Source organism: Crinia signifera, chromosome 3 (genome assembly GCF_055691185.1).
Source record: "Crinia signifera chromosome 3, ASM5569118v1, whole genome shotgun sequence".
Lineage (NCBI taxonomy): Eukaryota > Metazoa > Chordata > Amphibia > Anura > Myobatrachidae > Crinia > Crinia signifera.
The window spans coordinates 218,418,245-218,443,344 of record NC_139219.1 but is presented as its reverse complement, the minus strand read 5'-3'; the positions used below and the strand labels follow the sequence as shown (position 1 = coordinate 218,443,344).

Here is a 25,100-nt window from a genome sequence, read left to right as displayed (position 1 = left end):
AGCTGCAGTAAGAACAAGGAGCGCTGCTGTGTAAAATGTATTCAAATAGAAATTCAGAGTGTTGCAGGTTTTTTATTTAGTTTTTTTTGGAAGGAGTGTCTATAATTACTAATGGGAAACCACTGCTCTTTTCATACTGTACATTAACCTTTTTCTTTTTTTTGTACCTACAGTTATCCTTGTGGTGGTGTTTGGTCTTTGTTGGGCTCCCTTCCATACTGAACGTCTGATGTGGAGTTTCATTGATGACTGGACAGAAGAGATGCATGAGATGTTTGGTTTTGTCCATATTATCTCCGGTGTCTTATTTTACCTCAGTTCGGCAGTTAACCCAATCCTCTACAACCTAATGTCTACACGTTTCCGTGAGATGTTCAAGGAGGTCATGTGTCGTGGGAGAAAAAAAAGGCTAGGTTCTAGAAGGTCTTCCCCAAGTGTCACACGAGTTACTACACGAAGCACGGTGTGTGAGCATGTACCAGGAAATGGACACCCTTCCTCTGATGTGGATGAATTTGAGGTCTATGTGGAATGTGAGACTATGGCCAAAAATGAGTCATCTTTTTCTTGATCACCCTTCTTGCCCATAGCCATTGTATTTGCAGCGGGCCATGGACCAATATACAGACTATACACTTATGTAGACTATCTTTGTGCTTACACAAAGTGCTCTAACTCAATGGGATACACAGAATTAAAAATATTAAAGAATCTTTTCCTTTCAATACCCAGTGACGAATGAGTCAATAGCAGCTCCACTTTTCTAAAGGCACCTATACCGATTAAGTGTTTTTTTCTCTGACAACAGAACTGTGCACATGAACCCATACTGTCCTCTTAGGATCATAAGACACTTATATGGGATTCATGTTGTTATATATATAGCAATGGAGGAGTGTAAGAGGTTAGATTTATTACCAATTGCTCCAAACTACTTTCCCTGGAAGGTCTCATCTTGTGCACGTCTTCTCACCGTAAAATGTCAGTAGAATTAGAAAAGCCTCTGTACATTCCAGAAACAGAAGCCAGAAAGGTTAGTCATCTGTGCAGCCAATAGCTTAAGAGAGGCCACTGCCGAGTACTCAGAATTGATTGAAAGAATAAATTAAAATGTCCTGTTTTTGTCCCCATATATATCGTTTGTCAACATAATCACTAGCTAAAACAATGCATTGATCTCATTTCAGCTGATAGGACTCTCAATTGGATTGCCATTGTATAATAATTAGATGCACAATCTTAGTCCAGAATTGCAAAATGCGTTCTGTACATATTTACATCTTTGCAGCCTATTCAGGGTCAGTCATGTGCAAGCCTCGTGCTGCAATTCCCTTGCCTGTGGCTCCCCCCATTTGTTGTACCTGGGTCTGCGGCGGCTGGATCACTGGGAGTGGTGTAACTGTGAGCTCTGAAATTGTTAGTACACAATGGGAACACATTACAGTTACTGGCCAGATAGAGAAGATAAAAATACCTCAGTGGATTAGAACATGTAAAATGCAAAGCGTAGCAGACACAACATTTTAAATGTATTTGCAGGCTTCCCCTTACCCTAATGTAGAATTCATAGTTTATGTAAAACAAGTGAGTTTTAGTATAAAGTGACTTTCAAGAGAGTTGCCACAATTTTAAGGATTTTGCACAAATGAGGTAGACGGGAAGTACTATGCATTGCATTGTGGGTGCAATACTGTACATCGCATCATTTATCTTGTTCATACTGTACTGATGTTAACCCTTTGAGTGCCAACATCTCTGTGAGAAATGTACAAAATATCTTCTAAAAATACCAGTGTAGCTCACATTTGTTGTATAAATTCAAATAAATAAAAAATGTTGTGTAAGAAAAGATAGTGGGTGACATTCTATGGGTTGTGATAAATGCGCATTTTTTTTATCGCACCACTTCGCCCTTTTTAAAATCGCAAGATTGGCCCGTTTTCCGCATATTTAATGAGATGCGAAAAACGGCCCAAATAGTGCGAAAAGGCGATGTCTTTAGTCCTGAAAATGTGCGATTTTCATGTCTGAAAATCGCACGTTTGCAGGAAATCGCAAATTAAAATAAAAAAAAACCAGCGCGGGGTCCCCCGCCAGAGCATAGCCAGCAAATAGGGGTCCCCTTGATTTAATGAAACCAGCACCAGGCTCAAGGTCCGGCGCTGGTTCCCAAAATACGGGGGACAAAATGACTAGGGGTCCCCCGTATTTTAAGAACCAGCACCAGACCCAACCAGTCAGCAGGGTAATGCCACAGCCGGGGGGACACTTATTATATAAGGTCCCGCGGCCAAAGCATTATCCCCCTGGCTGGTCAGCATGGGCAGGGGTCCTGGGGAAGTGGGGACCCCCCCAATGAAGGGGTCCCCCTTCTCCAGGACTTACCAGCCCATGCTGAAAGTCCGGGGCTGTCCCCGATGCCCCTGGGCGGTGGGCATCGGGCTGATGGAAAGTGTAAAAAATAGAAGAACAAATATTGTTTTCTACTGTAGAACTATGAGTCCCAGCAAGCCTACCCCGCATGCTGGGACTTGGAGAACCACAAGTCCCAGCATGCGGGGCATTAAAGGGCCTGCTGGCACTTGTAGTTGTACAGTACAAAAAATAGTTCAATAAAACACACTGACACCCTGAAAAATAAAAGTTTAATACACACATAACACACACACTGATACTTACCTACCTTGAGCCCGTAGGTCGGTCCCTGGATCCTGGGTCCGGGGTCCTGGGCTCCAGGGCTGATGTCTCCGGGGTCCAGGATCCGAAGGAGTCCAAAAGGGGTACCTGAGGAAGGAAATCCTACTCACCTGGTCCCCGGCGACGACATCGGCATCCTCTCCGGCAGACGCGCTGCTCCCGGCTGGTACCCGCTCTCGGACTGGAGAGACGCAGAGATTTTCATCTTCCGCGCCTTTCCTCTGGATGATTCTATTGGCCGCCTAGCGGCCAATCAGGAGCAGACTTTTTCGGCTCCTGATTGGCCGCTGGGCGGCCAATGGAATCATTCTGAGAAGAGGCGCGGAAGATGAAACATCTCTGCGCCTCTTCAGTCCGAGAGCGGGTACCAGCCGGGAGCAGCGCGTCTGCCGGAGAGGATGCCGATGTCGTCGCCGGGGACCAGGTGAGTAGGATTTCCTTCCTCAGGTACCCCTTTTGGACTTCTTCGGATCCTGGACCCCGGAGACATCAGCCCTGAAGCCCAGGACCCCGGACCAGCCCCGGAACCAGGACCAAGGCCCCGGAACCGGACTCTTCTGTCCAGGAGCCCCGGACCCCGGATCCAGGGACCGACCTACGGGCTCAAGGTAGGTAAGTATCAGTGTGTGTTTTATGTGTGTATTAAACTTTTATTTTTTAGGGTGTCAGTGTGTTTTATTTAACTATTTTTTGTACTGTAGAACTACAAGTGCCAGCGGGCCCTTTAATGCCCCGCATGCTGGGACTTGTGGTTCTCCAAGTCCCAGCATGCGGGGTAGGCTTGCTGGGACTCATAGTTCTACAGTAGAAAACAATAGTTTTTCTTCTATTTTTTACACTATCCATCAGCCCGATGCCCACCGCCCAGGGGCATCGGGGACAGCCCCGGACTTTCAGCATGGGCTGGTAAGTCCTGGAGGGGGGGACCCCTTCATTGGGGGGGCCCCACTTCCCCAGGACCCCTGCCCATGCTGACCAGCCAGGGGGATAATGCTTTGGCCGCGGGACCTTATATAATAAGTGTCCCCCGGCTGTGGCATTACCCTGCTGGCTGGTTGGGTCTGGTGCTGGTTCTTAAAATACGGGGGACCCCTAGTCATTTTGTCCCCCGTATTTTGGGAACCAGCGCCGGACCTTGAGCCTGGTGCTGGTTTCATTAAATCAAGGGGACCCCTATTTGTCGGGAACCCTGATTTTATGTCACCAGCACCGGCTCAATGAGCCCGGGGCTGGTTATGCTCTGGCGGGGGACCCCGCGCTGGTTTTTTTTTTTTATTTTAACTGTTTAAACTTTTTTTTACACCAGAACCCTGCACAGATCATTGTGATCTGTGCAGGGTTCTGGCTAATTCGCCCATCCGAACCTGGTCTGATTTTTGGGCGAATTATAGACACACTTTATACAAATCACATACCATTAAATATGCGATTTGTATACTTTTTCATTTGAAAACATCTGGATGCGATGTGCTGCGAAAAGCAGCCATCGCATTTCCAGTGTGTCCAACTTGTTGGCCAAAATCGCACTTTTTTCACATTTTCGCAGCTCATTAAATATGCGAAAATGGAAAAAAATGCGATTTCGGCCGTTTTTGCGAAAAAAATCGCAAAAGTCTAATTTATCTCAACCCATAGAATGTCACCCTATATTTCCTACATAAGATAAACATGACAGGTCATTATGATGAATAAATATGTTTGCTTGGCAATTTGCAAACCTATTTTGACAAATTCACTCATTGGGTTAATAATGCTGGTTTGAAACTAGGGTACTTGTGTAGTTTCACGGCGGCAGTTACGTAGTCAGCGTAGCGTTCCTGTCAGAATGAGCGTAGTTTTCCCGCGGCCAGCATAGTTAAAAGTAGCGTAGTGTTTCCGCAAGCATCCCTGTCAGAGCCAATGTACTGTTCCCACGGCCAGCATAGTCCGTCAGCAGTTCGTAGTACATTGTATCAGTTATGGCTGCCGATGATATGGCAGGTGTGAATGTGTTCCTGAAACACCCCCACTATACATGCCAGCCCAAAGCGTGGCGAGCACAGCGAGCCCTGTGTGGGGACGCGTTACGTGTCCCCCCCGACCCTGTTCATACTCCCACTATCCACGTGGGCGTGGAGTTAATTTTATAAAGTGTGGTGAGCGCAGCGAGCCACCGTGCCCGAAGCGTGGCAAGCGCAGCGAGCCCCGGATTACTTTACATGGATAGTGGGGGTATGAAAAGGTCGGGAGGATGCGAGTCCCCTGCGCTCACTAGCCACGCTTCGGGCTGGCGTGGATAGTGTGGGTTTCAAATGGAGGCATTTGCCAGTATGTAACATGTAACATGCACCCCCTTTTTGTGCAGGAGACGCACGCGCTACCGAACCCCTAACCCTGTCGGCAGGGTTGCTGTACCCTGCAGCAATAGTTACTCCGACCCAGAAGCGTATCAGACGCTCCTGCATCTCAGACGCTCCTGCGTCTCAGACAGATTGAGCGCCTCTCCTCCACCGCCCGCATGATCCCCTCTTCGCAGAAGAGGGGATCATGTGGGCACCGATGCTGTGGGCCTTATTCTAGTTCACTCTTAGAGGCAAATTCCTTCTTAGCTGGACAAAACCATGTGCACTGCAGGTGGGGCAGATGTAACATGTGCAGAGAGAATTAGATTTGGGTGGGGTTTTTTCTTCAAAGTGAGATCTATATTGCACTGTAAAAAAAAGCAGTCAATATTTTCCCTGCACTGAAACAAAATAACTCACCAAATCTACTTCTCTCTGCACCGGTTACATCTGCCCCCCTGCAGTGCACATGGTTTTGTCCAGCTAAGAAGGAATTTGCCTTTAAGAGTGAACTAGGATAAGGCCCTGTGTGATAGGCACTCACTAGGCTTGCCAGGGATGCCGGGAACAGAGATGCAGTTCCTGGCAACAGTGCAGTGAGTAGCTGCCTCACGGGACACTACGCTGACTAAGCAGGGTTGCAGCGGAGTCACTATGCTGACTACGCTAGGCAGCCATTGGGCTACGCTGATAACGTAGCTTAGGCTGCCGCCGTGAAGCTACACAAGTAAAGCAGCCGTTGGGCTACACTAATAACGTAGCTTCAAACGTAGCGTAAGCTGCCGCCGTGAAACTACACAAGTACCGAAACTAGAGATGCAATTAAAATCACATCGGACAGCTATTCTGATTAGAAGGACTTCTATGATCCGAAAGTCAATCAAAGCATGTTCAGAATGACAAAGATGCCACAGGGGACACTGGGATGAATCTATTTGGATCCGTCTCAGATTATAACATAAAAGAAACTCATAGGTAGCTGTTATGTAATGCCATGTACAGGTGGCATTGTCTATCAAGTCCAAGCTCTATAATGTATTGCATGTACTGCATTATGGGAATAGCACCAAAACTCAGAAAACAGCTTTTTAGAATGTTGCCCACTTATTCAGCTTTGGTGCATACTGAGTACTGACCCATGTTGTCAATCATACAAATTCAATATTTTATGGGTACTTAAAACCAAGTTTACTTCTCAACATCCAGGGGTATAAAGGAGGAGCATTCAAGCCTGCCCCTTCAAAAAGCAGAACAGATAGGGGGCCAGATGCACTAAGCTTCAAAAGTGATAAAATGGAGAGTGATAAACAACTAACCAATCAGCTCCTGCCTGACATTTTTCAAACATAGTCTGTGACATGGCAGGTATTGTAGGAGCTGATTGGCTGGCTGTTTATCACTCTTTTGAAGCTTGTTGCATCTGGCTCAGGGGGTTTGCACTAAACTGTACTTTAGCTGTGACTGCAACCCCACTGCCCTAACGCCTACTGCCATGGCTACACTTCCATACCAGCCCAGGACATTGCCCCCCAGCATTGCACAATTGCAAGTCATGTCATTGAAAAAAAGCTGTGAATTGAGATATTATGGTAATGAGCGATGAAAAAGAATGCAACTTGAGACCGAAAAAGACACAAATTGCTTTTCTGTCTGACTGTAAATAAGGCCCAATATTATCTCTCTGTATTGCTACAATGCCTTACTTAAGCCCTGTGCACATGGGGCAATGGGAGCCCCGTGCTGAGTGATGTGCTTAAGCACAGCTCGCTCAGTGCACATTGCTGACACACATGCGATGCACCAGCGATGTGTGCTGAGCGAACTGTGTGGACCAATGTTCTCTGGTGAGAACACTGGCAATATGACCAGATTTTGGCTGCGTGCAGTCAAAATCTAGTCAAGCAATGGCGATTAGTAAGACCGTGCAATGCCATCGCTAAGGGGGAAACCACATGAAATGATTTTTTCTGACAAAATCCTTCTTAGATCGACAAAACCATGTGCACTGCAGGGGGGGGGGGGGGACAGATGTAAGATGTGCAGAGAGGATAAGATTTGGGTGAGTTATTCTGTTTCTGTGCAGGGTAAATACTGGCTGCTTTATTTCTACACTGCAAAATAGATTTCACTTTTAAGTAAAACCCCACCCAAATCTAATTCTCTCTGCACAAGTAACATCTGCCCCAACTGCAGTGCACATGGTTTTGTCCATCTAAGAAGGATTTTGTCAGAAAGAGTGAACTAGAATAAGGCCCTTAATTTCAGAGCTACAGTATTAAGTCAGATCACTTAGAAATAGCCCTGGAATTGCCTTATGTGTATGGGCCTCATACAGTATTTCTGCAGTCGCCATTTTTTCTACGCAACATTTATGAAGGATGTAGGAAATGAAGCATGAAAATGAAATAGCTCATAGTGGACATTGTAATCTACACTAACGTAATCCTTAATGTTCGTACAATATAATGCCGAAAATCTACTGAGTTCCCAATGCTGACAACCCTCTAAGCTGAAATGGCAATTATAGACATTCCCATCCTCCAAGGCGCAGATGTAAGACATACAGAATGTCTGTACATAAATACTTCTCTGTCTGTGATTACTTTCTCATTTTATGTACATAAATGGAAATTGGATTAATTGTGCACTACAAAGTAGCTTTTTGAACCACTAATTGGCAACTATGATTGTAAACAAGGCTCTGTTTTCTCTTCTGCAACTTCAAGAAGGTACTCGGTTCATCGGACAAAAGGAAGAGGGATTTCTAGGGTCTTTGTGCATGAGACGTGGAGATATTGCCAAATAGATCTGAGCAACAGTGTCAAGCAAGTGATTTACTACTGGACATGTTTCAGGACTAGTGTATCTTCTCATAATTATTACAGACACTTTTATCAAAGCACAGTGACAAAAACTTAGATTTATAGACTGCTGCATTTGATTCTGTGTATATTGTACAACGATTCATCAAGATAGAAGAATAACACTGCAATATCCTGCCAAGCTACAGAGTATACTGCAACCATCTTTATACTGTATGTATTTCTGTATAATGTATGTATATAATGTTAACCAATATGTACAGTTCTGTGTACACATTCTATACTGTATATATATATATATATATATATATATATATACATATATATATATATATATATATATATATGTGTGTGTGATTATTTAATTTGTTTTGAAAAAGATAAGCAGAGATTTCTCAAAATACTAAATCATGTGAATAAAGGTAAAACACTACAAGCTTTTTTCTTGTAATTCTTTGTTAAAGCATCTCATTTTTGTGCAGAACTCTTTCAGGCTCTTTAATTTCTAAGAGTTATATTTACTAAATATCGTTTTTTCAAAGCCGCTGATTCTTGCCAACTGTGGGGGATCGATTTAAAAGGGGAATAGTGCTATATCCAAATAGGCTTGCTTTGCGTGCATCAATTGGTTTTGCCTAACTAAACATTGCCACTTTAAATGTGTTTGCTGACTAGCAGAAAACTTTTAGAATTAGAAACCCCCACACAACCTGTTACATTTGACCTTTATTTTACTATCTGGCACATTTTAAAGCCACTGCATCTTCGGCATTTTTGGACATTGAATTTGCAAATAATATCAAATACAAAACATGTCTGGTTTTGTTTTTTTAATATTAATTTTATTATTATCAACATTTATTTATAACTTATTCACATCCATTTGGAAACAAAACAGTGATAAAAGGATATTATTGATCCTGTAAATTCAGTGGCTAAAATACGAAAGACATGGCACTTTTTAAAGTGATAATCACAGTGGTGATGGGTGGTGCACAGCAAAGCTCGGGAAGCCATCATTAAGCCCCAAAGCCAGCCTGTCACTCATCACAGCTATCCCGCCCACCAAAATTGCAAAGGAGGCTGCTGAGTTGCTGCTGACCAGACAAGGCGGCCAGGTGGAGGTAGGGCAGCCGTCATAGGAAAGCCTGCAGATCAGGCTATGAGCATTGCTTGCTACAGCTTCTGCGGCCGGCTCAAATTACAACTGCCAGAACGCAGTTCTGCCCCATTCTGGCCCAATATAACCCCTGGACATTACCAGAAATACTGGGATGGGATGCTCTAATGAAAAATGCGGTAAAAACCCTGTTATCTGGGTTTTTCCTGCATTTTGATAAGCTGCACACTAGGTTTTCACTGCAGGAGGGGAATGGCCAGCAAAAGCTACAGCTTCTTACGCGACCCAGCTCCTACCTGCACCGACCCCCCGGCACCCCCACACACCCCGCCGACCCCCCTCATTTGTGTCTGGGCAGCACAGTGTGGACCAGTGACCTTCTCCTCCCTGCACTGTACATCCTCTTCCGGGTACAGGGAGGAGGAGAGCACACCCACCCCACAACAGCATCAGTGCTGGGTAAGTAAGGGAGGGAGGGAGGGGGAGCCGCTGAGGACCCTCTGCACACCGCCGGCTCAACGCAAAAGGCAGCTCTTAACGCAAAAGCTGTCCTTTGCAATAATTATCGCATATGCACTAACATATGCGATAATCTATCTATGGCTATCTATGCGGTAGCCACGATGTGCAGCGGACTGGGGCTGTGAATCTTAGTATATTCCGCCCATAGCATTTATAGTTAAAACATTTCTTGGTTTATTGTACAATTTATTGCAGGAGTGCCCAGTGTCTATGTATATCAGATCAGCTGTGTAAAGTTTTAGTCCAATATATTCATGAAAGCATTCTAAAGAGAAACCCTCCATGTTCTCAATTGTGTGAACATGTGCTCTTTGCCTCTTTAAAGCACATTAAATGAACCTGCACCTAACACGGATTCAGGACACCAGGTAAAAGACAACATAGTCACCTTGATTTGCTATTCTATGCAAATACTCACCGTACAACACACCTCTTATCCAGGGGGTCAGACTAAAGGCCCCCATACACTATGCGATTTTGGGCCGATGTCACCCGATTTTGGCACTCCCTGTATGCATATGCATGCAGCCTGACCAGGGAGCAGTGGGGTGGGCAGCAGGTGCTGACCAATGCGCTAGCGGGCCAGATGCCGGGCGGTGATCATATCATCAGCGTGACGCCGGGATGGTCAGCGGGTATTAAGGTGGCCATTCATCAGAAAGATCGAGCTTAAGATCGATTGCGCTCATGATTGTGTCCAATTTCCCTTCAACTCCCCGGCAGTCCTTGGTGGTTTTTGGACACACAATGTACTCACAATCCATTTTTAATTTACAGGTTGCCAGCAACTACCTATCTGCTCATGACTGCTGTGTTATGACATGATTATATAGCCCGAATGCAGCAATCCTAACACTGTTTTAAGAGTAGTGACAGAATTGTGCAAAAGAACATCCACCGTTCTCTTCAGCCGCCCGCCCGTCTGACGCTTGGATACTTCTGCGGCTCCCAGCATCTTCACTGCCACGGGCCACCCTGGAAGCGGCACCTCTCTTCTCTGCTAGTCAGGGAGGGAGTGTCACATGACTTTGGTTGTATGAGCCATCTAATGACAGATTGCATGTGATTGTATGATTGTGTACAAACAATCTGCACACAATCTGCATACAATTGTGTGATTGTATGATTGTGTACACACAATGTGCACACAATCTGCATACAATCCATTTTACAATCAATTGAGATTATGATTATATGATTGGGTACAATATCTTTCTGATGTATGGCCATTTTTAGATTTTTAAAATAATCTGTCAAATGACTGACCGTTTTATGATTGGCTGAGAGCTCTCACAGCCAATCAGCAGCCGCCCAGAAGGCCACAGGTTATTTTAAAAATCTAATGCCTGCCGCTGCACGTCCTGGCGTCCTGCTGATGATATGATCACCACCCGGCCCGCTAGCGCAGCACTCAGCACATGCCCCCCCGCCCCACTGCTCCTCACCGCGCGCTGCAGCTCCCCGTTACATGTGACAAATCGCAAAAGATGTATTGCGATTTTTTTATAAAATAGAAATCATACTAATAATTATAATAAATGCTGAATATTTCCCTGTGTTCTTACCTCATAGACATATTACAGTAAAAGTAATGAATGGCTATATGTTACCATCTTATTATTATGTCCTCTTATTGGGATGACAAATAGCTGCAATGTGTATTCTATCAGCAGCGTTTACTGACAGAGGAGACATTAAAGTCACATACAGTTAATTATGTAGATTTAGTAATAAAGTAACTCTGAAATATCCAATTTCAGAGATGGATCACAATTATAAATTTGTGCTGCGTGTTTACATAAATACCACTCATCTAATATATACAACAGGTTCTTCTTTCTACTGGAAGAAATTCACATACTATGCACTGTGCAAACTGTGTTTAATTAGTGACAAAGTCTAAAGGTGGCCACACACTAGTGCGATTTGACAAGATTCCGACGTATGGGGACGAGAAAAGGTATGAAATTGCATGTGTTTTAGATCCACTCTGATCTGTGGGCCTGTTCACATTGGATCGGAGTCCCTAGATCGTAAGTGCTGTTCGTAGAATCTGTCTGATTGGACAGCCACTGGCAGCAATTGCTGGGATCGCATGCAAAAGGACCGCATGCCATATATTCCATGCCCAGGAAGCTCAAGGGGGATCGGCTGGCTCTACACTGCTGCGAGAAGTCACAGTAGTGTATGACCACCTTAAGGGGTACATTTACTAAGATGGGAGATCTGTTGAAGATGAGTTCCAGAAGGTTCTAAATATATAAGTAGATTCTGATTGGTTGCTTTGTGCAAAATCCTATCTTCAATAGAACTCCCATTTCAGTAAATGTACCCTTAAATATTAACCTTAAACCTGTGACACCTCATGCCCCTCTCCTCTTCCCACTATCCCCAAATCACCTGCATGCATAACATCTCATAGTTACATAACAAATATAGTAAAAGATGCATTACTCAGTCCCAGCATTTTTCTTTTGTAATGAGTGAGTTAGGAGAGCAATGGTCAGTAAACGGTGGTGGTGGAGGGGGATGAGGTTAGTGCTGCCTTGGCAGTCAGTGGCATGATGGGGGGGATTTTCCCATTTCCACCAGGTAACTTGCACCTTTGTCTTGTTTCATCATATATAGTCCAATGGCTTGTTTGGTCCGTGTGAATGTTGACTGGCAGAACGTAACTCGGTCTACCTCTTCTCCTGGAACAATCGGCACCCATCAAGCACATACATTTGGCAATCTTCATCTACATTTGAAGAATCCTCAAATTTGTCTTCACTCTCGCCAAATGTGGCTCCTATATCTGCCAGTTCCTTTTCCGTTAGGGGTTCATGAAGGCCCTTTTTCAGATAGGACATCCTGCACCATCAAAAATTCAAAAATACTATATAGAATACCACAGATAATATATTGCCTATAGTCAGTGCTATTTTTGTAGGAAAATATCTACAGGAACTGTGCGCGGGGCAGAAAGTGGGCGGTGATATGGGAGGAGCTACAAAAGGGGCAAGAGTGTAGCCTCACTGCAAGGGGTACAGCATTGCAGGAAAAGACTACTTTATACCGCAGTTTTGCAACCTGCATGCTGAGAATTGGCCCATTATACATATGCCCCACTCTGTAACGCTTATTATACATATGCCACACCGTGATGCCCATTATACATAAGCTATTACTGATGCCTGTCCTTGTGTTTCCCTCCTATATCCCTATAGATTGTAAGCTTGCAGCAGGGCCCTCTAACCTCCAAGTCTGTCTGTTGTTATCCAGTTTGTTTAATCACGGTCTACTATTGTAAAGCGCAATGGAATCTGCTGCGCTATATAAGAAACTGTAACGGAATCTGCTGCGCTATATAAGAAGCTGTAACGGAATCTGCTGCGATATATAAGGTGCTGTAACGGAATCTGCTGCGCTATATAAGACACTGTAACGGAATCTGCTGCTATATAAGACACTATCAGAATCTGCTGCACTATATAAGAAACTGCAACGGAATCTGCTGCTCTATATAAGACACTGTAACGGAATCTGCTGCGCTATATAAGACGCTGTAAAGGAATCTGCTACGCTATATAAGACACTGTAATGGAATCTGCTGCGCTATATAAGAGAATGTAACGGAATCTGCAGCGCTATATAAGAACCTGTAACGGAATCTGCTGCACTATAAATAAGACACTGTAACGGAATCTGCTGCGCTATATAAGACACTGTAACGGAATCTGCTGCGCTATATAAGTACCTGTAACGGAATCTGCCGCACTATATATAAGACACTGTAACGGAATCAGCTGCGCTATATAAGAAACTGTAACGTAATCTGCTGCGCTATATAAGACACTGTAACGTAATCTGCTGCGCTATATAAGACACTAACGTAATCTGCTGCGATATATAAGACACTGTAACGGAATCTGCTGCGCTATATAAGACACTGTAACGTAATCTGCTGCGATATATAAGACACTGTAACGGAATCTGCTGCACTATATAAGATGTATTGTTATGATGGGTTTGAGTCTATGTTTAGGGCGCTGAATTATAGATGTCTGCAGCACTGGTCACTATGGTTACTCCCCTAGTAACCGGATTAACGGTTTGAGATTTGATAGTGTTAAGTGACTTTGTGCGCTGACACCCTCCCAGTATACACCGTGATTGATGGATAGACAAACCACCTTAATGTATTACACCACCTCTCAGTGAATTTAGGTATAGAAAATATACTCTCCTTTTCTCACGTTTCTTCACCTCATCAGAGGCTCTCCATTAATATAAGTGAGATGGAGACATGTAAGACAATGAGAATTCGAGAAAATAGTATAATATTGCAAATACAACAAATTTATTCAAAACAGTGAAATATGAAGGAAATATTTTCAAAAATACAATAAAATCTGATAAAAAGACCACATCAGTGGGTCTCAAGTTTGAATGGAGGTTTACCAGATTTTGGAGATAGAAAAGCCTGTAGAGAGATCTTTTCCTCAGGTAAGGAACACTGGTCTTCCGGATAAACCAGGCCTACAGGCGTCTCTTCAGTCCGCAAATCTGGATTCCTCACAGCCAAAATGCCAGCTTTCTGCTACGCGTGTCGGAACTTCCTTGTTCCTTCCTCAGGCAGTATGCTGGTAATGAGCCCTATGCTGTTATATATATACCCCTCCCTCCTTTCAGTTCTGGGTTAGGGGGGTCAAATTTCATAATTCATTTAAAATCCATTTAAAACACTTATAATGCTATAAAATCAAATAGTCATATGCTACAGACTAATACCGCCACACAATTTGTGTATTTAAAATACAGTAGTAGATGAAAAGTCTCTAGGAACGGAGATCGCGGCATTTGAACCGCAAACTCCGTCAATGGAACGCACGGCCATTTTCCTGGAAACCGGAAGTCGTCATCCTAGCCTTCTACAGCCTGTGGAATGCACGGCCATTTTAACTTCAAGCCAGGCGCCGTCATCATGCTGTATGGAGCGTATCTGTTGACTCTGGAACCCACGGCTCTTCCTGGAACTCTAAGTTCATTGCTCAGTTGTTTGAAACGCAATATTTTCTCCCTGAACGCACCGCCATCTTTTTTGTGTGTAAATGGCATTCAGACTATGCCCGATTTTTATATTGAAATGCATCCTTATTAAAAACGTATTGCTTTACTAATATACAATGAAACATGGGTAAAAAAGTTGATTCTTATTCAATAGGATATGCTTCCATATTATATTGTCCTTATGTAGACCAGATGCACCATCTTTGTCTGAGTAAATGCTGTACATTAAATTCAAACTTCCTGAAACAGAGGATATATCTATGTTAATATCATATAATTCATAAACATTCCCCTATACTCACATGTGAGTATAGGGGAATGTTTATGAATTATATGATATTAACATAGATATATCCTCTGTTTCAGGAAGCATATCCTAGTGCAGTGGTTCCCAAACTGTGTGCCGCAGCTCCCTGGTTAATTATTTAGGAGCAAAGCCAGTGCTGGTGGCTGCCATTCATAGAATGTGTACAAACAGAAGCAAATCCTGCCCTTTACCACATAACTGCCTCTAAGAATCGCATATAAACCCAATCTAATTAATTTTTTTTGGACCTAAGGGTGCCGTGAAAAAAATTCTGATTCTCTAGGGTGCCGTGAATCAAAAAAGATTGGGAACCTCTTTCCTAGTGAATAAGAATCAACTTTTTTACCCATATTTCATTGTATATTAGTAAAGCGATACGTTTTTAATAAGGGTGCATTTCAATATAAAAATCGGGCATAGGCCCTTATTCAGGTTCATTAGTTCGCATGCACACACGCACGCAGTGTTACACTTCAAAACAGCTCGCACGCATCCTGCAGAGTCACGCCTCTAGGGCTTGCGAACTAATTCGTTCGCACCCATACAAAAAAGGGTGTGGCCTTCCATGGCATGCAATTAAAAATGCTCGCACGCGCAGTGTTGCAAGTAAGGGGGTACTGTGTGGTACGGAGTACCTGTAAGAAATATGTTGCAGGTACTCAGTACCACTTACCCCCTGACCCACTGTCAATTCTATTTTAAGTCTAAATATAATGCAACCGCAGCCCGCCCACCCAGCGTTATGATTGGTGCTGTTTGCAGCTACCGGCTACTGCTGATTTAGCCTGTCACACTGACAGGCATCAGCGGCGTCGGCAGCATGAAGAGCAGGCTCCACTATTGTAAGCACAAGCTGCCCGGCTCTCCCCCAAGCAAGAGCCAACCCACCCCCAGTCATTCCCTGTTTCTCATTCCCTGTCTCCTGATGCAACGCCACTATTGTCATTTAGTCACTCCTCTAGCTTAGTGTGACTACGCCCCCCTCATGACACATGGCCACGCCCATTTTTGGTGGAGGCTATCAGTACCACCAAGAAAAAAATTCTACTTGCACCACTGCGCACGCGCCAACACATTTTCACACGCACACGCACCACAGTGTGCGTGCGAACATGCTACACATGGCAGAGTGAAAATGGACATAAAAGTCTGTTATATAAGGCCAATTAATACATGTGTTAAGTGCATTTGCATTTGTGACATACACTTCACCAAACCATAATAATTGAAATGTGTCTGCTAACTCGTGTTTGGTTTTGTGATGCAACCTGAAGTGGAGCAGAGTTAAATGATTGTAACAATCAAACAATAATTGGTCACAATGATGTTCAGGTGCTAATGAGTTCCACATTTCGCTACTGTGTTTTAAGCGTACGAATGAGCAGTTCACAATAAGTATGGTGTGCGAAACTGAAAACCTGCTTTGAACTTACGAAAGTTTTGGAGTTTGTGTGGGAACAATCCGTATTGCAGTCATGCGAAACCAAACCCACCACTCGAAGTGAACGCCCAGGTGTACGCCCATGTGTACGCCCAGTTTTGCTCATTATACTGGACGCGCCCATGCAAACGCCCACATCACGCCTACTGGGTAATCCTTCGCTCGGACAACAGAGACTGCTTGGAAGATTGCTTGCGAATAGGAATTTAGCAGTTTGCACATGCGCGTTGCGTACACTGCACATGCGCAATGAGAGTAGGAGGTTGATACATGCGAATTCGCGTGCGAACGTGTCAATGTGAATAAGGGCCATAGTCTGAAAATTTGTTATTGTGCATGGGATGGGTTTGGGAGTGTGATTCCCTCTTTGTTGGTATGGCTGGTCTGCTCCAGGTTAGCACACCCTAACACTTTATTAACATTTATGTTTTTCCCTATCACATTGTATGTATTATTTTAACCACACCTTCACCTCCTTACATAGCACTTATGTGCTTCTTATTAACACCTACTAATTTTCATTTGTGTGCTGCCCTGGAGTAGTCAGCCTGTGCCGGCATATTGGGGGCCCACAGTGGCGTAAGTTCGTTCCAGATGCCCTGAGGCAGGATATATATTGGTGGTCCCCCCCCCCCCCCAAAAAAAAAACATACACACACACACAACCCTATATAACCTTACATAAAAGATATATTTCTGTTCAGTACTTAGATAGAGAATACATTTATATTTCAGAACTCAAAAGCAAACTCAGAAAGAAATATCGTTGGCTTTTAAATAACTGATTTAAAGTTGCAGGGGAGGAAAGGTGCCCCCTTGGGTGCAGGAGCCCGGTGGCAGATGACTCCATTGCCTCCCAGAGTTCTGCCTCTGGGGGCCCACACCCCAGACCCATACCCAGTGTTAGGGACCCCCAGTGACAGAGATGCCTTGACGTACGGCCTGGGGGCTTAGCCCTATATCTGCAGATGGGGGAGGGTGGTTGGTATGTATTGCGCTGCTGAACACAATTTATTGAATATATACTCAAAAATGGAAGGAATGACCAACGTGCAGTGAATGATACAGACACACTGCTTAGAAAAGTATAAATTTAATATAGTATATCAAATAATACATAAAACACTAAGGGAAATAATCAGAAACACAAAAAGTACATATATAAGAAAAATAAAAAACACATTAAATATACGACACTCAATTTATAAAATTCATAGGATAAATATATAAGGCTGAATGGTTATAGCCTGATAATTGAAAGTCCTTAGTAGGACTAGGAATGGACGTTTTAGTTGGGGGCACTCCGCCGTTAGTAAGCCACATAAAACAATGAATATTGTTAGATGATTATTATGCGTCTCAGAAATGCTGTTAGTAGAAATTGGTTAATATGAATAATGGGATGAATGTCCAATGAAAAGTTATTGTTTGGTAGGATGAAATAGATAAAGATCAACAATCACTTTAGCGTGTAAGTAGCACGCAATATAGCAGACAGATGGTTGATTTTGCATATAGATGGCAAATAAATATGCAGCAGCGATTGGATACAGGGGATTAATGGTTTTATCTCACCCTGAAGTAGCACTTGCCGGATCTGATGGTTGCTCCGTTCACCGTGAGGAGGAGGATATCTGTGGCCGGTAGTTGTCCTCTATGGGTCGCCAAATGCACTGGCGCCGGCGGCTGATGTTTCTCTCCTTAAAGGACGGAGCTGTTAGGCGCCGTGGGAGCGCTTCTGGAAGGACAGAGCGGCATGTACGCTTAGCCGCCTGTCCTTCCGGCTCTGACGTCCGGTTGCCTAGCAACCAGGGACGCCAGAGGACGCAGCGTCGGAGCGTGACGCCCGTCCTCCCTCCTCACGTCTCTCAGCGCCTGAGACGCGGCAGCGCCGTTGCTTAGCAACGGCAGACGCTGCTAGGCAGAGAGGAAAAGCCGCGAAATTCAACAGGCCGCAGGTGTCGGAAAGGACTCGTTATGACAGGCGGGACTCAGGCCTCCATTTTCATTGGCTCCTAGCCTTCTTATCTAGGAAGCCAGCCCTGCAGTCCTCGCCGGTGATAGCTCCTGTTTGGACCTATCTGTCTGCTGCTCTCCGGTCCGTTTCCCTGCTGTTCCCAGCGACTCCTTCGTGGTCTCCTCTTCCATTGGTTCCTCCTGTGTCGTGAGTTGCCCCTTTGGGGTAGTTTCATTCACACCTTCTTTATTGTCATTACTTTACTCATTACCTGTGTTCTCTGTCTGCCGCATTGGCAGGTCATTTATGTTGGGAAGGTCCATTGCTTCCCACTCATTCTCTCCCCTTGTCTCCCAGTTTTTCTGGGGTTTTCCAGTCCCTCCTGCTCTTTGTATACTTTGGTATTGTGTCTTACATTTTGTATGGTTCCCTGGGCGACGTTTGTCGCGGGTTGTGGCGACCAGGTCGCGGGCGCTTAGTTGCGTTAGCCAGGGCCCGGCAAGTCGCCGTTTGTTAATTTCAGTTAGGCCCCTCAGTCAGCTTTCCTCTTGACCGTACCCTAGGGGGGTCCCCGGCTCCTTGTCCTCTCATAACACCTGGCTGCACCGGAGCTTGGGTGGGCTTAACCTACCCATTCAAACGTGGCGGCTACAGGCGAAGCCTAGTAACACCTGCAGGAGTCGGTCACCCAGCCTGGGGGGTACAACAGAGGTAGTATAGGGTTTGGCCGTGGCTGTCCTAAACAGCAGTCCCGGCGGTGGGGTCACACCCGAAACCTAACATTATCACCGGCCATACAAAAAAAAAAAAAAAAAGATTTTTTTTTTCCCTCTCTCCCTTCCCCTTTTTTATTCTCCCGTTTTTCTGGACAGATAGCATTTTGGGTGTGTATATCTTTGTTGTCTCTGGTGTGGATCTGTTATTAAGATGAATCCCACTCCTGAGGGTCAGGCTCAGGCATTTGCCAGTCAATTACAAGGTTTAACGCAGATGGTTCAAAATTTATCTCTTAGGATGAAAACCCAGGAGGAGGGTGTACGAGGAAATCTGCCGGTTCTGGTAGAACCCAAAATTAATCTTCCAGACCGGTTTTCGGGTAACCGGAAGGATTTCTTTAATTTTAGAGAAAGTTGTAAGCTTTATTTCAAGCTGCGACCCCGGTCATCCGGCTCTGAATTACAGCAAGTTGGTTTAATTATGTCTTTGCTTCAGGGGGATCCCCAGACTTGGGCTTTTGGGTTAAAATCCGATAATCCCGCCTTAGCGTCGGTGGATGCTTTCTTTAAATCATTAGGACTTCTATATGATGACCCTGATAGAGAGGCGTCTGCCGAGAGTCATCTGCGCTCTCTCAGGCAGGGCCGGAACCCTGCAGAAGCATATTGCACAGAATTCCGACGGTGGTCGAATGACTGTGGCTGGAATGACCCAGCATTACGTAGCCAATTCAGGCTAGGGCTTTCTGAAGCCATTAAAGATAGCCTTATTCAGTATCCCGTCCCGGGATCCCTTGATAAACTCATGGAGTTATCGATTAAAATTGATCGGCGTCTTAGGGAACGCAGGTCTGAGAGAGGACCTAGTTTGAGGCCTACTTCCCTCGGCTTTGTACCCTCAGAGGACGAAGAAGAACCAATGCAAATTGGTGCTTACCGCATCACCTCAGATGAGAGAGCTCGCCGGATGAATGCCGGTTTATGCATTTATTGCGGGAGCAAAGGGCATTTCCTCCTCGCTTGTCCCAACAAGTCGGGAAACGCCAAAACCAAGTGAATGCAGAGGGGATTCACTTTGGTTCTCTTCTTATTTCCCCTCACAATGCATTATTAGTCCCTACTGAGATTCAGGGTATAGAGGTGAAGATGTCAGTTACTGCATTTATTGATAGCGGGGCAGCTGGGAATTTTCTAGATATTCAGCTGGCTGAAAGACTGGCCATCCCCCTGCTCCCTCTGAAAAAACCTGTAATAATGCGAGGCCTGGACGGCCGCCCGTTGGTCAACGGAGTGGTCCGCCATCAGACCCCGCCAGTTTCCTTACGTGTGGGCATTTTTCATACAGAAAAGATTTCTTTCTTCCTTATCTCATGCGCCACTGTGCCGATCGTTCTGGTTAACCCCTGGCTCCGGGTTCATAACCCACAGATTGACTGGCAGGCAGGGGAAATAACTCGTTGGAGTAGTCATTGCTCCAGTCATTGCCTAGGGCAGCCTATACTCGGGGCAATGGTTTCCGTGGAGGGGATTCCAGCGGCCTACGCTGACTTCCAGGATGTCTTTTCTAAAGGCGAAGCTGAGGTCTTACCCCCTCATCGCACATACGATTGCGCCATTGAGCTAATTCCCAAGGCACAATTTCCCAAAGCCAGACTTTATTCCTTGTCTGGACCTGAGACGCAGTCCATGAATACCTATATTCAAGAAAATTTGGCTAAAGGCTTTATTCGGCCCTCAAAGTCTCCCTTAAGTGCAGGGTTCTTTTTTGTTTCCAAAAAGGATGGCTCCTTAAGACCCTGTATAGATTACAGGGCACTCAACAAGATAACGGTAAAAAACACGTATCCATTACCATTAATATCTGTGTTGTTTGACCAGCTTCGCACCGCTAAGATTTTTTCTAAGATCGACCTGCGCGGTGCCTACAACCTTGTCCGCATAAAAGCGGGAGACGAATGGAAGACTGCCTTTAGTACCCAAACAGGGCACTACGAATATCTCGTAATGCCATTCGGCTTGTCCAACGCACCAGCGGTCTTCCAAGATTTCATCAATGACATCCTTAGAGATTTCTTGGGAGTCTTCGCTGTGGTCTATTTAGACAACATTTTGATCTACTCCAGCTCGTTGGAAGAACATCGCCATCAGGTCAGGTTAATTCTTCAAAGGCTTAGAGAACATCGTCTCTTTGCTAAGCCTGAGAAGTGCGAATTCGAAGTTACTAAGGTATCCTTTTTAGGATACGTGATTTCCTCGGAAGGCTTTTATATGGAACCCAAAAAACTGCAAGCAGTTTTAGATTGGGTCAAGCCCACGACCCTTAAAGCTGTCCAAAGATTTTTAGGGTTTGCAAATTACTATAGGCGGTTTATCCGCTCTTTTTCTGATGTGGTAGCTCCCATCGTGGCGCTCACAAAAAAGGAAGCAGATCCATCCCAGTGGCCTCCCCAGGCAGAAGAGGCATTCCGGGCCTTAAAACAAGCTTTTGTGTCCGCTCCCATTTTAAGACATCCCGATCCCCAACTACCGTTTGTCGTTGAAGTCGACGCTTCTGAGGTAGGGGCAGGGGCAGTCCTGTCTCAACAGGATCCTGAGTCCTTATTTTTTTTTCCTTGCGCCTACATGTCTCGAAAATTCTCTACTGCAGAGATGAACTATGACGTCGGGAACCGGGAATTGTTGGCCATAAAATGGGCATTCGAAGAATGGAGGCATTGGTTGGAAGGGGCCAACTATCAGATTCTGGTTATCACAGACCACAAAAATTTACAATACCTGGAATCAGCAAAGCGTCTGAATGCCCGACAAGCCCGGTGGGCATTATTCTTTACACGTTTTAACTTTATTATCTCTTACCGTCCCGGGTCTAAAAATGTAAGAGCAGACGCATTGTCTCTGAGTTTCTTACCCAAACAAGGGTTGCGGGAATCTCCTCGGCCCATTCTTCCGGCATCAATTATCCATTTTGGCATTACTCAGACCCTCAAGGATCTACTTCTGCAGGTCCAGGGTCAGGCACCTAGACAGATGCCTCTCGGCCATTTATTTGTGCCGCAGTCCTTGAGAAAACGGGTCTTAGAGGAGTTCCATGACAGCCAGATTGCAGGGCATTTCGGCATCAAGAAGACACTTGATCTTCTCTCCCGATGCGTCTGGTGGCCGAGCATGGTTCCAGATACCAAGGAGTACATCCAGTCTTGTCCCGATTGTGCTAGACACAAGATTCCCAGAGTGTCGCCCACAGGACAACTTATCCCCTTGGCAATTCCCTCCAGACCATGGTCACATATTGCCATGGATTTTGTGGTCGACCTACCCCTATCATCAGGTTTTCGAGTAGTATGGGTGATTATTGACAGGTTCAGTAAGATGGCCCACTTTGTTCCTTTGCCCCAGTTGCCATCAGCCAATAAGTTGGCCAAATTGTTTTTAGCTCATGTTTTCAAACTTCATGGTCTTCCAACCGATATAGTTTCTGATCGAGGTCCGCAGTTTATTGCCCGGTTTTGGAAACTTTTTTGCAATGCATTAAAGATCAAGTTGAGTTTAACTTCCGCTTATCATCCCCAATCCAATGGGCAGACGGAACGCCTTAATCAATCCTTGAAGCAATATCTGCGCCTTTTTGTGTCCAAAGCTCAGAATGACTGGTCGGAGTTCCTCCCCGTTGCCGAGTTCGCATATAACAACTCCTATCACTCGGCTACCCGGACTTCACCTTTTGTAGCCAATTATGGCTTTCACCCTAAAGCCACTGCTCTGGCTCCAGAGGGATCAGTAGTTCGCTCTTCCACTACTGCCCGTTTAAAGGTCATTTGGAAGGAGGTACACGACGCTCTTAAGAGGGCTGCTCTTCAGGAAAAAGTTTTTTCTGACCGGTCAAGACGACCATGCAATTTTAAAGTAGGCGATAAAGTCTGGTTGTCTACTCGGAACATCAGATTGCGACAAGGAACTTCTAAATTTGGTCCAAAATTTATTGGTCCATTTGCCATTGTTAAGAGAGTTAATCCTGTAGCCTTTCGGTTACAAATTCCTAGGGCTTTAAAGATAGCCAATACTTTTCATGCCTCTCTGCTCAAGCCCGTTTTCACGTCTAGGAAATTTCCTCGAAAGGCAGACCTGGGTAAACCACCTGTTAATGTCCATGGACAGTCAGAATTTCTTGTAGAAAAAATCTTGGATTGCAAGGTCTCTCGAGGTTCTTTATGTTTCCTTGTCCATTGGAAAGGATACGGCCCGGAAGAGAGGTCATGGGTTCCCGATAGGGATCTGCACGCCCCACGCCTCAAAGCAAGTTTCTTTCGGGATTTCCCTCAGAAAACAAGGCTTCGGGGTTCTTTAACCCCTCCTCAAGGGGGGGGTACTGTTAGGCGCCGTGGGAGCGCTTCTGGAAGGACAGAGCGGCATGTACGCTTAGCCGCCTGTCCTTCCGGCTCTGACGTCCGGTTGCCTAGCAACCAGGGACGCCAGAGGACGCAGCGTCGGAGCGTGACGCCCGTCCTCCCTCCTCACGTCTCTCAGCGCCTGAGACGCGGCAGCGCCGTTGCTTAGCAACGGCAGACGCTGCTAGGCAGAGAGGAAAAGCCGCGAAATTCAACAGGCCGCAGGTGTCGGAAAGGACTCGTTATGACAGGCGGGACTCAGGCCTCCATTCTCATTGGCTCCTAGCCTTCTTATCTAGGAAGCCAGCCCTGCAGTCCTCGCCGGTGATAGCTCCTGTTTGGACCTATCTGTCTGCTGCTCTCCGGTCCGTTTCCCTGCTGTTCCCAGCGACTCCTTCGTGGTCTCCTCTTCCATTGGTTCCTCCTGTGTCGTGAGTTGCCCCTTTGGGGTAGTTTCATTCACACCTTCTTTATTGTCATTTCTTTACTCATTACCTGTGTTCTCTGTCTGCCGCATTGGCAGGTCATTTATGTTGGGAAGGTCCATTGCTTCCCACTCATTCTCTCCCCTTGTCTCCCAGTTTTTCTGGGGTTTTCCAGTCCCTCCTGCTCTTTGTATACTTTGGTATTGTGTCTTACATTTTGTATGGTTCCCTGGGCGACGGTTGTCGTGGGTTGTGGCGACCAGGTCGCGGGCGCTTAGTTGCGTTAGCCAGGGCCCGGCAAGTCGCCGTTTGTTAATTTCAGTTAGGCCCCTCAGTCAGCTTTCCTCTTGACCGTACCCTAGGGGGGTCCCCGGCTCCTTGTCCTCTCATAACACCTGGCTGCACCGGAGCTTGGGTGGGCTTAACCTACCCATTCAAACGTGGCAGCTACAGGCGAAGCCTAGTAACACCTGCAGGAGTCGGTCACCCAGCCTGGGGGGTACAACAGAGGTAGTATAGGGTTTGGCCGTGGCTGTCCTAAACAGCAGTCCCGGCGGTGGGGTCACACCCGAAACCTAACAGGAGCGTCCTGAATGTTCAGACGGCGATGCTGTTGCTATAAGTGTTTGCGCTGGTCTTCCATGAAGCGCTAGAAGGCTGTGTATACAGCGTGACAGTGAGTGATGGCGGGCGGCTCCAAACGTCCCAGTGAGATGACGTCAACGTGTTTCGTCTCCTACGTGGTATTGGAGACTTTTTCAAGACGCAAATCTGCAGATATATGCAACCAAGATCTCTGTATTATCTGATTATTAAATGTATATTTCTCATTCAGTGTGCAATTGGGATACAAACTGTTTTTTTCCTAACCAGATTTACCCCTCCCTGTTGGCACCTGAATGACATTACCTCTGATTGAGCAGCTTGCCAATAAAAGTGTTGTGCAGTTGAGAGAGGCATAGATGGGTCAGCATTAGGAGGGATTGCTGACACCTGAGTGCCATTGGAGAAGCCAGGGGTATCTCCAGGTAAGCTGGCCCTCAGATGTTGTAAGCCATTATCATGTGGCCTTACACTGGGCTATTAGGCCCAAAAAATTGTTATTGTGCATGGGATGGGTTTGGGAGTGTGATTCCCTCTTTGTTGGTATGGCTGGTCTGCTCCAGGTTAGCACACCCTAAAACTTTATTAACATTTATGTTTTTTCCTATCACATTGTATGTATTATTTTAACCACACCTTCACCTCCTTACATAGCACTTATGTGCTTCTTATTAACACCTACTAATTTTCATTTGTGTGCTGCCCTGGAGTAGTCAGCCTGTGCCGGCATAT

The 25,100-nt window shown here is 45.4% G+C and overlaps 1 protein-coding gene across 2 annotated transcripts in view; it reads left to right on the top strand.

The window, feature by feature from the left end:
• The window catches only part of NMUR1 (neuromedin U receptor 1), a 69,348-nt gene extending 67,361 nt beyond the window's left edge, over nucleotides 1–1,987 (top strand). For both annotated transcript variants that reach the window (XM_083177466.1, XM_083177465.1), the window contains one exon: nucleotides 174–1,987. In XM_083177466.1, the coding sequence (XP_083033592.1) occupies nucleotides 174–571 (398 nt within the window). In that variant the 3' untranslated portion in view covers nucleotides 572–1,987. The remainder of the gene's footprint in view (nucleotides 1–173) is intronic.
• The last annotated feature ends 23,113 nt before the right edge of the window (nucleotides 1,988–25,100 follow it).